Source organism: Pundamilia nyererei, unplaced genomic scaffold (genome assembly GCF_000239375.1).
Source record: "Pundamilia nyererei isolate P.nyererei 1_Seehausen unplaced genomic scaffold, PunNye1.0 scaffold00091, whole genome shotgun sequence".
NCBI classification, from domain to species: domain Eukaryota; kingdom Metazoa; phylum Chordata; class Actinopteri; order Cichliformes; family Cichlidae; genus Pundamilia; species Pundamilia nyererei.
In genome coordinates this window covers 2,458,541-2,474,210 of record NW_005187492.1, presented here as the reverse complement: position 1 = coordinate 2,474,210, position 15,670 = coordinate 2,458,541, and the positions used below count along the sequence as shown (strand labels likewise).

Below are 15,670 nucleotides of genomic sequence, written 5' to 3'. Positions count from 1 at the left end.
TTGACAGGTCACCTAGACAACCACGTACACACATACTACAACACTAGAAACCACCAAGTATCCCACAACATGTAAGCTTCACCTGGAAAAGCCCAGACTGGCACTGTAATACCGAACAATGTGTTTGTTAAATGTGTATCATATTTGAGCCTCACCCCCTTCCTCATTCAGAGTGCACCCTCGATTCCTTTCCTCCGGTGTTAGTCCCGCCCACCGGGAGATGCAAGCGGAGGAACCGAGGAAGAGACACATCAGCCAATAGTCAAATGTGCTTTAGATGCTTTCTAAAAATGGGAGACGTGAACCGGAAGTATCTGTGTGTCAGCTGGTGGAATTCTCTAAATGTTAAGGAAAGGCGCTTCAATGCTTCCTTTATTATCTTCTTTGACATCGGATGCACTGGACGATCGTTTTTTGTTGTTGTTGTTTTAGGAAATGAGATAACCCGATCACGTCCCATAATCACAGCAACATGCCACCAGACAGCGTGATTAACACTGCGTTTTCAATCGCTTCAAGCTTTGTTAAACCCACAGGTGAATGCAGATGTGAGATTTGCTTCTCATCATGTTGTCGCAGGAAGAATCCATATATTAAAAATCTTAATGAATAAATGAACGGAGATTATGACCCATAACAAAATGATACAAGTAAATTCATGCAGTTTGTGTTAATTATGTTCACTGTTACCGTGCACCCTTTAGGATCATTTATTTATAGAGGAGTTATAGCAGGTCCAGGTGAAGGAGCACATATGAGTTAACTGATCTTAGGTGTGAATGTGAGTATATATCCAGTCTTTGTGTGTTAGCCCTGCAAAAGTCTAGCAATCTGGGTGGACCCTGCCTCTTGCCTTATGACTGCTGGAGTTAGGTTTCAGGTTCCTGTGACCCTGAATTTGACCGCAGTCAAGGAGAGGAGACCAAGCAACAGGCATTTATAAAGCATGTCAATCAAATATGACACGTGACACAACTACTGCTTGTTTTATCATCTCAGACCTGTGTTATTTTTAAATAAATTCACTGCATAACACAGTGGGACAATCACACAGATAAAAATTGGGAAAGGAGGAAAGCTTCACAAAGATAAATGAAAACATGAAATAAAAAGGGGCAAGGGCAGTTTGTGTATCAAAGCTGTGTGCAAAGCCTCAATAAGGGCATAAAAACAGAATCTAGTTTTCTCACAAAAATCCCTTTTGATGAAGGTAAAAACACTTCTGCAAAGAATATACCTGTGCATCCTTTGTTATTTATAGGTCGTCTGGCAAGCGTCTCATCCAGACATGATTTAGGAAGTGAGACATCCGTCAACAAAGATTGTTTTCCAGGTCACAGCCGGGACGGAGGAGACGAGGAGGCACAAATCAGAGAAAGCCTTTAAACTCTGACTGACTGTTCATCAATAAAAGACAAAATGACACGTCATCACCTCTGTGATTTTAAATACAATCTTTATTTTCATGGTATCACTCAACAATCCAAAATACACAGTTCCTAAAAAAAAGACAGTTGTTGCTTAAATACAAGATATATTTTACATTATTGTGGTCAGGGTCGCATGGATTTTCTGTATGCTTGTCTCTATATTACGCACCACTCTGCGGCATATCTATACTTCCTTATTCACAAAGGCACGGAGGCAAAGGCACTGTAGCACAGCTCAGACACTCTGTCCAGGTCTGTTTGGACTTTCTTGGCATCAGTTGAAATAGAAAATGAAATGTACTTATTGTTAGGTTTTCAAATGTCACTGCACTTATGATTCATGGCATGGTTTTAGTCCACCAACAACTATGGACACTTCTTTTAAAATATATCAAAAGGGAATGCACACCGAAGGACATTATGTACAAAGTGCTATACATATATATATACAGTTTAGGAACAAAGAGGAAGAGAGAACACATCTTCTGTTTCAAGGTCTTTAAAAGAAGATCTTTTCTGTAAAAGTATTATTTTGAAAACAAGCAACAAGATACATCTGACTGGGATTGTGCTGCTGCCTGCTCTCCATGGAGGCTTTCCCAGTTTCCAAAGAGCTACTGTTAGATGGCAGGAAGATCCAGCTCCACTTGAGTCAAATACAAACAGATTTAATATGACAACCACAAGAGTACCATAAATTATCCCACATTATTGTGTATTACACTTCAGTTTGACAACACTGTGTATTATGCACCCGTCTTTTGACAGTCCAGCATCTCTTCAGCCACAAATGGCTTCATAAAGACAAAGGGAGAGGTCCACTCTATTTACACATATAATTAAAATGAATGCTAAAATTCAAAGTCCAAGATCAGAAATTTCCTAATAGCAAGAGGAAAGCTGATCATGATTTTCCCGACGTAAAAAAAACCTGCTACCCATGCAAATGTTAAACATGTAGCAACACAGAGCAAGGTTGTTAGCAACTGTAAAATACAATTTCCAGTTTTTTTATTTTTCTGATAAACTACGCATTTGTCAATGGACATTCTTATGAAAAAAATCAACAACACTCTTCTGGTGTTTTACTTTCTGCAAGTGTGGGCACACAAGAATCTGTTTTTAATTTAGTGACATTTAGTGTATTTAGTCATCAGAGGGTTTACATGATGTGGCATAGACATCCATCTGCCCTCCAAGTGGCTATGACCACATGGACTTCACTGCAAAGGCAAGGGCATCTCCTTGCTATGCATCCCCCAAGCAGGTGTGATAAAACTGCTCGTCCATGGTCCCTACAGCTGTGCATGTCCAAAACAAATATCATCATTTACTGTCTTAGTAATATCAGGTCTTACTAAGACAGCAAATGTTTGTTAAAATATGAATTAATGTATGAATTCTATAACAGCAAAGACAGTGATTTAAGTATATCTAACAGGAATAAATAATATTTTTAAAAACCTCATTTTGGAGCAGTCTGTAAACCTTTTAAATATTTTTACCCAGTTTGACTGTTGAATTCATACATAATGTTTGAAATTAAAGTTAATTTAAATAATGCATAAAAAATATGACCTTAAATAAGTCCCTGGAAACATTTCAAGGCTGCAAAGCTGTGAGATAACAAGAAGGACATTGTAATGACCTAAAAGTCAAACTTTTGCTTGAAATATTAAAGATCTGCATCATGCAAGTGATTGCTCTGAGTTTCATGAAAAGGTTGCAATTACTCTTATATCTGTAAGCTAATAATTATAAATCTAGTTAATACTGACTGGCTAAACTAACTATAACCTACTGACAAGTAGATTTGTTTGTTTAACCCAGGGGTCTCAAACTTGCGGCCCACGTCACCCCTACTTGCGCCCCGTGTATTGACATGAAGAAATACAATGCAACTTGGCCCTTGAAGTTTGGTTTGTTTGTTTTTTTTGTACAACTTGAATACTAAAGTGGCCCTCCGATGAGATGACAGTGCCAGCAGGGGCCCACACCTCATTTAAGTTTGAGACCCCTGGTTTAACCTGTATGAAATTCCAAGTGTGAAAACATTATTTCTAATCTTAATGCAAATCAAAGCTAACTGCTGTTAGATGAAGTTTCATATCTGCTTGACAGCTTTTATCAAAGTTTTGATTAAAAATATAGTACTCAAAATCTTAGACCTGACATGATGCTTAACTTTAACATCTAAGCAATGGTTTAACACTTTTTGAAAAATTAATTTAACCCCCACTAACATCTGGAAACTATCTGGGCTACCATCCGTAGCATACATAAAGAGGAGAAAATACTGGCAAATTAAATATTTTTGCTCAAATTCAACAACTGTTAAAAAACAAGAACAAAAAAGCAACTATTTGTTAATTTACATGAGTACTTTTTTGTTTGTTTGTTGGACAGAGCCAGGCTAACCGTTTCCCTCCTGGTTCCACGCTAGGCTAAGCTAACCAGCTGCTTGCCGTAGCTTCATATTTATTGTACTGGTATGAAAACGCTGGTTTTATGGTTTATTCTAACCAGACTCTTGGTAGGTAAACCACTAAGGGTCTTTTACAAAACCTCAATTTATTCTGTAAAAGTTATGATACAAAAAGACATTTTAAATACGCTAATAGTGGTAACATCCCCAGGGTTTGGACTTTTTGTGGCAGTATGTTCTTTGGCAGAGAGACACGATAAGGAAACCTGCCGTCATGAGAAACGCTGTCAGTAACAAAATGACAAAACTATAAAAGACCCGTAAACCTTTCCCCTGTCAATCGCTAATAAACTTTTTGGTGTTGTTGTTATGCATCCCATTCTGTCCTGCACAGCTCCGTGGGAAGAAGTCTGCACGGAGCAAGCGGTAGAAATAAATTAGGATCATAATATTCATCACCATCATAGAAACAAGAAAGTATCCACCGTGGTCCAGCCAGGAGTAGTTGTGGATAATAAACCAAGTGAGGTAGAACTGGGTGGTGAGGCGAAACATAACGTAGGTGAACAGGTTGGTGAGCTTGTTGACGTAGTACAAGGTGGAAGACTGAGCACTCGCCAGCTTCAGCATCAGCCTCAGATGCAGGGTGACGCTGTTGACCTCCACAAAGAGGGCGATTACAGCGCCGGCTACATAGAGCTGAGTGTACAGGGCATACAGGAAACACCAAATCACCTGAGGACGAGACAGACATAGAGGGTGGTGCAAGTGTTTGTACTAATAGCTAATCTCTTGTGGATTGTGATCTCATTGTTTGCTTTTCTTTGCAGCTCAATTGCTTTTATTGTTTGCTTTGGGACTTTGTCAGTGCATGTCCAGATTCAATCTAAGAATATGTACTATACTCAGTGGAAAACCATGATTTTTCCAACATTAAAAGTAATTGCCGGGTAATATTAAAGGATTTAACGCAGTAGATAATTTAACAGCTATAATAATCCTTTGTTCAGAGTACATTATAAACAAACCTTACACTTTGGTAGGTAAAACTGAGTTAGACCACTTTTGCCTACAGAATTGCCTTAATTCTTGATGGCATAGATTCAACAAAGTGCTGGAAACATTCCTTAGAGGTTTTGGTTGATATTGACCTGACAGCGTCACACAGTTGCAGATTTGTCAGCTGCATATACATGATGAGAATCTCCCATTGCACCACATTCCAAAGCTGCTCAATTGGATTGAGATTTGGTGACTATGGAGTTCGCTTGAGTAAAGTGAACTCATTATTGTCTTCAATAAACAAATTTGAGATTATTTGAGCTTTGTGATATGTCTTGTTATCCCACTGGAAGCAGCCATCAGAGCACAGGAACAGTGTGGTCATAAAAGGACTGATATGGTCGGTAGCAAAATTCTGCTAAGCTGTTGTGTTAAAATTAAGCTTAGCTGGTACCAAGGGGCCCAAACTGTGCCAAGAAACTATCTCTCATGCCATTACACCACCAGCTGGCTGAGCTGTTGCTATTTTTTCATAACCTCATTTTGACCCTATCATCCAAATGTTGCAGCAGAAATCCAGGCAACATTTTTCAAATCTTCTGTTGTCTACTTTCGGTGAACCTGTGCAAATTATAGTCTTATTTTCTTGTTCTTAGCTTCATCCGGTGTGGTCTTCTGCTGATGTAGCCCATCTGCTTCAAGGTTCAATGTGTTGTGATCTCGGATATGCTCTTCTGCATACCTTGGTTGTACCATGTGTTTCTTTGAGCAACTATTGCCTTCCTATCATATCAAAGCAGTCTGGCCATGCTCCTAATCTCTAACATCAACATGACATTTTCTCCCAGAGAACTGCCACTCATTGGATAGTCTCTGTTTTTTGGGTCATTCTCTATAAAACCTTAGAATATCTGGGGAAACCCAGTAGTTCAAGAGTATGCAGGTTACCCTGACACTACCTTCTTTTTAATGGCTGGCTGGAATTAACATTATGACTTAAATTTTTGACTAAACCAGAGAACAAAACCTCGATCAAGTTAAGAACTCATAACAGTCACAGGCATATTGTCTTACCAGTGCATGATGGAGTAAAAATTCCCACGATCCTTTTGCATGCCCCGAGAGGATGATATCAGTTGCATCATGCACAAAGTAGCCTGTAAGGAAAAAGAAAAATTCTAAGATTTTGTCTGTGTTTTACTGCTCACTGTAACAAAAGCTTTCCTGAAAATGTTTCCCTGGTGTATTTTGCATATGGGGTGTTTAATTTGCAATAGGGTAATTTTGTTAAAGTCTAGCACCAACCAAAAATGAGAAAAACATGACTGACCCCTGTATTGAAATGATTTTGTACCAGTTCCATACTTAGAAGAAGAGCACTTAAAGGTGTTTACATGTGAGGTCACAGCAGTTGTTTCTTATACTGATCTCACGGTCACTAGACACCTTTGGGTATATGATAGTATATTTTCAATGGTATCTGTCATTACATGCGAAGCTTATCAGTTTACTGCAATTCAATACAGTTTCCACCAGCATGTTTCATATACAAAGACTTCTATCATGTCAAAGAATGCAAACCAGTAGGTTAAAACTGCCGACTGAAAAAGAAAGTAAAGATGTCAGGCTTTCATGTGTAAAGATAAGTAAGTAAGTAAGGATCATCTGCCTCAGCCTGTTCCATGTAAAACACTCCCTTCTATCTGGCAGGCTTTTCACTGCATCGAGAAAATAAGCCGCAGAACACTCAGTAGTAATAATAGTTAGTTACAGCCCTCACTGTAGTGAAACTGTCGCTGACCAACCGCATAAAGTGTGAGAGTCACATTCTCCTTCACTTCAATAAATCTCTGCAGCCGTCCGAAGGCAGCGGGACACATTATGCACGACTGTCTGCTGTGGTTGCCTTCATTAAATTATGTGCTGATCACAGCAGTCTGCTACAGAGCAGCAGCATACACGTCTACACAGCAGACTAGTTGATTAAGTATTTTCCCTGCTATGCAGGAGATGGCAGATCAATGTGTGTTGTGACCTCTCTCACACAGTCCTGTGGAGGTTTTTCACCTTTTTATGTCTTAGCTTTTAAATGCATTTAGACTGTACAGCAGAGGGCACGCTATCTTCCCAAGAAGCAAAGCCGCATCATTGTCATCATAATTCCAGCCCCTTATTTCTGAGGCATAGAGATACCTACCATATTTGGATGAGAAATAATTGAAAATCCACAAAATGACTCAGTTCTCCATTAACCATAACTGACACCTATCAGCTGCAACCACCTGTCAGTATCCAATATTCAGTCACAGAGACTAATGATAAGAGGATGATGAAACCATACATGGTTTAGAGTGGGCCTACTTTATGACTGATGAGGTCTCTCAGTTTATCATTATGATCTAACTCTCACTGATCACGTTCTACTTAAAAAACCACTCCATTTGCCTGTGGAGAAAAGAACTGGACTGCTCACCGTTCAGCACCATCTGGAAATTGTGTGATCCGTGTTAACGCGCTAACGGAGATTTGCCACGTTAATGCAGTTAACGTCATTTATATTACTCTTTGCACGTTTTAATGAATCACTTCATCCATAATTTCCCATTTTCCAAATATCATTACAAATATATGAAACATAAAATTTTAAAAATATTTAATATCTATTTATATTTTTTAATATAAAAATACAAAATGTAAAGAAATGAAGGGTGGCTCAAGACTATTGCACAGTGCTATATGTACAATTTAAGGCTAGGCTACATGAAGTTCTGAAGGTGTGTGCTCACATTTACATCAAGCAGTGGCTGGATCATCGATATCATGTCTCCACCTGCCTCCACTAATTCACAAACACATGAGTTTGGCTTAATTTTTAAACTGTTGGATGTGATGCCATCATTCATATCTACAATATTACTGAACAGAGTGGGACTAGTGGGATCACACACTTCTCTTTTTTTCTCCCCACTGTGTGATCACATTTTGCTGCTCTGCAAGATAACTTCTTTTTCTTTTTTAATCTGCTGAGCTCCTGCTGTCAGATTGTGATTGGCACATCTGCTCACCTCATCAAACACGTGCTTTGCTGCACCTACACGAACCAAACATTTTCTCTAGTATTTCCCGAAATGACAAGGTCACTGGAGCTGTAAATCAGACAAGAGCGGGTTGACAAACCAGAAAAATATTTGGTTTTCCTACCACAGTAAACATTCTCTTTAACCTCATCCCAACACACAAGTGATTATGAAACCATGTATCCAATCATAAAAAGATAACACAAGAATGAGCATAATCATTATTCCTGCTATGAAGATCTTTTACAACATGAAGTAAACAACAGTTTAGCAAACTAATATTTTAGTTACTTGACAATTGCATCAGTCTTCTTTTAGCACATAAATATTGAAAGAATACGTCAGTAATCGCTTAATCTGTTAGATAAAGCTCCCATTTAATTCTTACATCATGCACTAAAAGATAAATTTCTCAGATGCTAGTTTTAAGAATATTTGAGGCCACAAAGCCGGGTTTCCCTTCCATCCATTTACGGTCATCCAGACACAGCAACATTGAGTGCTGAATTAGTGTTGAGCTAATCTGACAGCAGAGTTAAACGTTTCTCGCCATCATCATTTTTAGAAGTTGCCAGCTAAACAGTTCAGTTATTAAACTGTGTCGACCTCATTCAGCTGGAGGTTTTCTAGTGACTAAGGGTCCCTTTGTACTATAGTATGACTGGCACTCTGCAGCTACGGAGACGCACAACAAGTCCCTCTGTTAAAGAAAATGACCTCCAGTATCTGGTGTGACTGGCCTCAGGGGCACTTATAGCTGTTTGCAGTAGTTACGGTAAATCTTTACAGATTTGTGTCTTCGTAGTAACGCAGAGACGCATTGTTTAAACTACACACAGCAGAGCTCGACCTGATCGACGAGTTCTTGGGGGGGACTATCTTTGGTGTCCATGGTGATTGAGGGGAGCCGCCCATTTAACTGGAAAGATTCCCTTCTGGGAAAAAGGTGAGAAGTATCTGTTGGCTGCTTCTCTAATGACAGGCAAAGCGGAATTTTACGTGCCCAAAATAATTGCAGTTTGATCAAGTAATGGAAGAAGAATTTTTCATCAGTCAACATCTCTCCCACATTTCTCTCAAACATTAAACTGGAGCTGCAATCGACATAAAACTAATGTACTACTAAAAATGTATTTTACTGGTTTCAGTTTCTCAGACATGAGGGTTTTTTTTTCTTTTGGACCTTTAGACAGTTAGATATAATAACATATATAATATGATGATTTTTATAACTTTTAACAGGAAAAATGATTCATCATCAGATTCCATGACAAAAGTAGCCCTATATAACTATACTTTCCCAGTATACAACTACTGGGATGCATAACTATGAAGAAATATATGTCAATTTTGCAGTACCCTTAACTTTTTTTTATCCATTATGTGTTTACTGACCTGTGGAGATGCAGACAAGCAGGTAGGATAGAGGGGTGTGGTACGAGTAGATGTCGCTCAGCGTCTCTGGCCAAACCACCACACTGGAGAAGGATACATGTTATGGATAGATGGCTCTGAATTTGCCTCACTCAGACATACATGGGCTCACTCCTGGAGAGAAAAGCCTGACTAAGCAGAGACATTAACATCAGCTGTTATTGGTTTTTTTTTATTTCATGTTCTACCATTTTAATCTCTAGCTCCTCTCTGTTATTCTTTACCATTCTTTGAAGTTTGGCATAAGGGGAACACCTTTAAAAGCAAAGGTTCCTCTGTTCCCTCTCCTTGATTAAACAAGCCACGAAAGAATAACTGTTAATAAATGGCTGGTAGACCTTATCTGATATGTAAAGCAGTTTGCTAAACCCCTTACTTTGAATTGGAAAACGTGTTTTTTCACCCACTTAAGCAGTCAAGTGACTGCAAATTCAAATGGTCACATGTTTAGCAAACTGAATGGAGCTGACAGCTTCAAAGTTTGACCTTGATCCCATTTCTTAATGTTAAAAGATGAGTCATGAGCTCAGACCTGCCCAACATAACTCTTTTTCAAAATGCTTTCACAAGAACGGTTAAGCCAGCAGGTTTTTCCAGTTGATATATCAGCAGTCTGTTGCTTCATTGGGTCTGCCTGCCGGTTGAGGCTGAAACGATTCCTTTCCTTACAAACCTCTGAGTTGTGCATGAATGATACAAACAGCAATAAGAGCTGTATGTGTCTGTCTCATACTGTACAGTGGCAATTCCCTCCCCACTTGAAAATGCCATTCTCTCCCCCATCCCTCACCCTGTGTGAATATGCCCTTCTCATCCTGGCTGCCACAGGCTGTCACTGTTGCGCACACACCCCTACACACGACACATCATGTGCATTGTCAATAGACAATGGTGTCCCAGTGTGGATGGACAGGCAGATGTGTGCGTTGGAAGGACACTTACCAGGTCAGGGCCCAAATCCCAGTCAGCACTGAGTGCACCATAGAGACGGAGAGGTTCTTCCACTTCCAAGAGCGGAAGGCATCCTGCTTTACCACCTTGGGCACGGGCAGCCTTTGGAGCAGCTGGTGGGCCAACCTGAAAATCAAAGAGCACACCAGTACTGACGGGCCTGGGTGACTCTTGAGCACAGGAAGCAGGGCCTCCATACTCTCCTTCCCACCCCGCTGTCTCTTGGCGCCTGCTCTTAATGAGCTCCCTCCCTTCGTCCCCCTGACGTTTTTTGTTTTGTTTTTTTACGCCCCTGTCAGCGTCTCCTCGGCCCCAGTGATGAGCGAATATATGCGTTAAGAGATGGGAGCGTTGTCCAGGCCAGAAAAAAGAGACGCAGCTGCTGCTGCAGGAGATGATCCTAAGCTTCTTTTTCTTTTCCCCCCCAAATCTCTGCAGAGCTGATTTCCAACTGATGCTGCAGCCTTCTTTTTTTTTTTCGTTTCACGTTTTCAGCGTCTGGAGTCTGAAGAGGTGGGCTTGGAGGGGATTCCGGTTACAGCTCATTCCAATGCGACGGTGTTTGTCTTCACGCTGCGCCTCGTAACGTTATGTCCCGCCGCTCTCACCCCGCCTGTCTGTGGATCACGAAGAGGGAGTGGTGGAGAGCGAGAGCGGGGTGGGTGGTGCCGTCGCTGCTGCGCCCTTAAAACCAGAGAAACGAAAGACCAGAGGCTGCGATTAGATTTCACAAGAAGAACGGTAGCACTGATCCACCGCGGTCACAGATCCTGCTAAAATGTGGATTTGTGCTCGTGCTGTCGAAAACAAAAATAGGCATAGGAATGTTTGGCACATAGACACGCAGGAGGCGCCGCTCCTTCCTGCGTAAATAACGCGCTGCGCGTAAAAGCGTTTAATTTGTGAATGAGTGTGTTGGGTACAAAGCTGCAAATAAAGCTGAAAAACCCAATCTGTTGGCTACATATCAATATTACCAATAATTATCTAATCGCAATTCTAGCAAAATCCAAGCACAATATTAAAATAGTCCCTTATATGAGAGCTTATTACATCATTGTCGTTTTTATATTCACAGTGGTTTCATTGAAGAGTGCGCATTTCTCTTTACTGATAACACCATGAACAGTTGTTAGTAATATTATTACCGGCTGTGTTCAGCCGCAGCTGTCAAATTAACGTAAATATGTCCAAACAACGACTTAAAAATAAGCTTTAGCGTTTTCAGAGTGTGTAGCTCCATCTTTAGAAAAAAAATACAGCCAGGCGCTAGCATGAAAACACACCAGGAGATGGAGACAAAACCTTACACGATGATCTCACACCGCAACCAACAATTATGTGTCACTCAGTTTTTTATAAGACCACCAGGGGGTACCTTACTCTCTAAACTCTACCCTGGAGAAGGGCCGTTGAGACATCCTGAAAAATTCGTCTTTAATAATCTGCATTAATAAAATTATTCCAAAACGGCACATGTCTTTCTGGTAAATAAAAGCCATGTCTGGATGCATCTGAATCCACGAAATTCTCTTTTCACCTTTTGAAAGCAAACTTCAAATGTGAAAGATGAACAATACAATTAATCTGCTTATACCCAGAGGACAAAGCTCCCTGTAACCAGACACCCTGGAGTTAAAGAGAGAGAGAAATGTAATTTAACACCACTGTTTGTGTTTCCTGGTCCCCTCCCTGTAGTTTTCTCTTTTTTTGTTCTTTTGCAGTGTGAGATGCTGGAATCCTTTTGCTCTCATAGTTTTTTTAGGCACAGGAACCTGTAATTCCTCACAGCTTCAGGTTTCCAGAAAAAATACTTCAGCCTGCAGATGCAGAAGCCCCTGGTTTCATACAAGAGAAGCTGCTGCTGCTCTTTTGCTATTTAGGTCTTGAGAAGGTCTCCCAATATCATGTGATCTGTTTTAGATGAGAATCTTTCTGTCTGGCTCAGAGTGAACCATATTGATCTTAATTTTCTTTCTCCTGACGGCTGTTGAGAAACAGCTGCAGTGGAGACTGTGAGCAGCCAGAAGAAAGAAAATCTAGAGGTCAGCTGAATCCAGCGATTGCATCGTGAATAGCAAACAAAAGCAGGTCTATCTTAATCAGAAAGAGATTTAATTTCACTGTTGGGCCTGAATGTGGCACTGAAGGGTCTAGTAAATAGAATGTTTTTGGTAATGTAAGTGTTTTTAATGTTTTGTTACATTTCTAATAGTTGTACTGACTTTCTCACGTAGTTTGGGGGAAATCTGAGACACTAGTTTACATTTGTTACATTATAAAATTTTGAGCAGAAGCGGGTAATCCACACCTTAGCATGATCCAACAAAGCTTTTTGTTATGTCAGGAGTGCTTTTTTTCAGTCCCAGTAAATTTTCAGTTGGGGTCAAGTCACACGACTGTGGAGGGAAAGCCACAGCTTCAGTAGTGTTTGGTCTTCTTTGGTTTTCAGTTAGTTCTTTCAGTGTTTTGATGTGTGTTTGGGGTCAGTGTTCAGCTGTAGTAGTAATTCTTCTACACAAAGATGCAAACCAGAGGGTGGAGCATGTCTCTAAAGAATGGAGTACTGCTTCTTCTTGCTCAGGGTGGAGTCCATTCTGTGTCCAGCTGCAGCAATGTTTTACTATGTGCTTAACTCACTGTGGTATCATTCTCTCTCCCATTTGTCTCCTCACGCAGACCCTTTTGTTACTGCCACAGATCTCATCATCACTCAGTATCTTCCATCACCCACAGCATTTGGTTTTGTTCTAAATGCTGCTTGTCCTCTGAGTCCACACAGCCTTCTTTTTGACTGTGCTTTTGCTGATTGGAGTCTTTTTGTTCTTGTGTTTGAAAAATCTGCCTGTGTGAGGAAAATGTTTTTCTTCCTCTCAGTGAGCAAAGCTTCACTTGTCTTCTGGTGGTGTGCCTACTTTTTCTTCTGCCTGACTGTGAGAAAACTGATGCAATTTCAAAGTGTTTTAGAGTGCCATACACGAGATTAGACACTGTGAAAGTGCCTCTTTGCTCAGAGTCTAACATTCTGCTGAGTTCTGATGCCATGTACCCCACTATCATAACGCTACTTAGCAGAGTACTACTGGAAACTTGAGGCCATATTTATACTGTATAAACAGCTGCAAGGTGATTTACTTTATAAAAGTCTCTGTTGAGTAGATCTAATCAACATTGGCAATACAACTATCTTGCTTTGACTTATTTTCTGACTTTAAAAGCTGCCTACAATATATATACAATACAAAATAGGGAAAATGTCCTGTGTGGGGTTTTTTTTTTTGTTTGTTTGTTTTTAAACCATTTTCATTCAGCATGTGCCAACACAAACACAACTCTATGCGAGAGCTTCTTTTTTTGTGTCTTTTATTGCAATTATATATGTTATGTGTACCAATGTTCATTAAAAATAATTTTCCTTATTTCGCTGCCATGTTTAGGGGGGTCACCAAAGTGAGTCATCTGCCTTCATCCCACCTTATTCCTGCTGCATCCATTTATCTTTTCTGTGCTCTTCCGCTGGGAGCTCCATATTCAACATTCTCTGTCCAGTGTATCCACTATCCCTCCTTGGCTCTCCCAGACTTGTCTTGTCGTTTCAAATTTTGTCCATTCTGGTCACATCCAATGAAAATCTCACATCTTCAACTTTGCCACCTCCAGCTCAGCCTGCCACCAGACATCATAGCATGACTCACTACCATCTCTTTCACTTTTATTGCTATCCTTTTGTTGAAATCACCTCTAACTCTCTCCTCCACCCACTCCACCCTGCATGTACTCTCTTCTTTACCTCTCTTCTGCAATGTCCATTGCTTTGGATGGTTGACCCCAGGTATTTACCTCATCTACCTTTTCTACATATTCTCCTTGCATGTTCACCTTTCAACCTGCCTCCTTTCATTCACTCAATCGTAATCTATTTAGCTTCTATTGCCCTTCATTCCTCTACTCTCCAGGGCATGCCTCCACCTCTCCAGGCTCTCTTTCACTTGCTCCCTACTCTCACCACAGATCACAATGCTGTCTGCAAACATTATAGACCACAGAGACTCCTGCGTGACCTCATCTGTCAACCTGTCAATCACCACTGAAAACAAAGAGCTCAGAGCTGATACCTGAGGTAATCCTAGTCCCACCTTGAACATATCTGTCACTCCTACCACACACCTCACCACTGTCTCGGTCCTCACACATGTCTTGCACAATCTTCACATTCTTCACTGCCACTCCTGACTTCCTCTTGCCGTTCCATTAAAAATTATAAAGAAAGATATTAAGATGAGTATTCATAAGCAGTTCCTCCTTTTTATCACATAAGTATTACCTTTCCTTACCTTTACCTTTATTACCTTTCCTAAAAATTTAAGGAAGTTTTTACACAAACGCAAAGAAACATGTCAACATAACCTTCTTCACAGCAGGCGTTCATAGGCAACATTTCAGTCCTGACTTATCTGTTGTCAAAGCTTATGATGCCAAGTGTGAAAAAGGGCTGGATGTTCAAGATATCTCTAAAAACAACTTTACTCCCCCACAATTTCTCATCATGTGTCATGAGAGATCTTTGGAGATTAGTAACAGATAATGCTCTTCAGGTGAGGTTTCATACCTGAGGTTTAGCGACAGTTTCACTGTCCTGCACCGTGCATTCCTGGACACTGACTCTCAAGCATCAGCTGACAGGAGGCAAAATATGTCACTTAGCTGGTCTGAGGAATGCCATATACACTTCAGGGCTGCTTTATGTGTTCTTTGTTGAGATATCATGTTCCTGAAAAAGAGCGAGGTATTGTGTTTTGGACTCACCCTCTACTCACCTATCTCTACATCACCTTTAGTGTCATTTAAAAATCTTGCAGGGAAATTGCAGGGTAAGGTTGAGTTACATGCAGATGACTGTTTGTGGTAATGTACCATTATTTCAGACTGATGATGATAGTGAAGGTATGTACTTTAGCACAGAGCAAGCTTTGTCACAGCACAAAGCATTTATTATTGAGGCAAAGAGGGGAAACAGTGCTGATACAGCTCCCTTCCTGCTTGTCTCGGGCAAGGGAAAGGCGCTTTATAATCACCAGGTGTCTGGATGTAAGAGTGCAATAGCTGTCCAAGCTCAAGAAGCTCTACTAATCTCATCCGTCAGACTAGTTCTCATTTCCATTTCCTTTTCACTTTCATTTCAATTTACTTGTTTCCTGGCACAAGTGCATGGCCGGATATTTCACAGAAAATAAGCGCAGCGTTTTGCGTTTTCACAATACAGTCCACGATTTATGGTATAATTTCCCAAGTGTTACTATGTTTTTTTTTATGTTTAAATTAAGTGTGAATTTTTACTGGTAGGTGTAGTT

The 15,670-nt window shown here is 40.3% G+C and overlaps 2 protein-coding genes across 5 annotated transcripts in view; both read right to left on the bottom strand.

The window, feature by feature from the left end:
• The window catches only part of rab34a (RAB34, member RAS oncogene family a), a 10,317-nt gene extending 10,029 nt beyond the window's left edge, over positions 1-288 (bottom strand). For 3 of the 4 annotated variants that reach the window (XM_005739406.2, XM_005739407.2, XM_013912482.1), the window contains exon 1: positions 156-288. The gene's annotated coding sequence lies outside the window, so the exon portion shown is untranslated. Of the gene's footprint in view, positions 1-82; positions 105-155 lie in introns of those variants that run through there. The other variant, XM_013912484.1, reaches the window with a different exon arrangement.
• A 1,151-nt stretch (positions 289-1,439) lies between these two features.
• On the bottom strand, positions 1,440-11,128 carry tlcd1 (TLC domain containing 1). The gene is made up of 4 exons (XM_005739409.1): positions 10,311-11,128; positions 9,330-9,412; positions 5,932-6,014; positions 1,440-4,590 (listed from the first exon to the last, which is right to left on the bottom strand). Exons 1-4 carry the CDS (start codon positions 10,514-10,516, stop codon positions 4,192-4,194), a joined length of 771 nt encoding a protein of 256 aa, XP_005739466.1. The 5' UTR covers positions 10,517-11,128; the 3' UTR covers positions 1,440-4,191.
• Between the last annotated feature and the right edge of the window lie 4,542 nt (positions 11,129-15,670).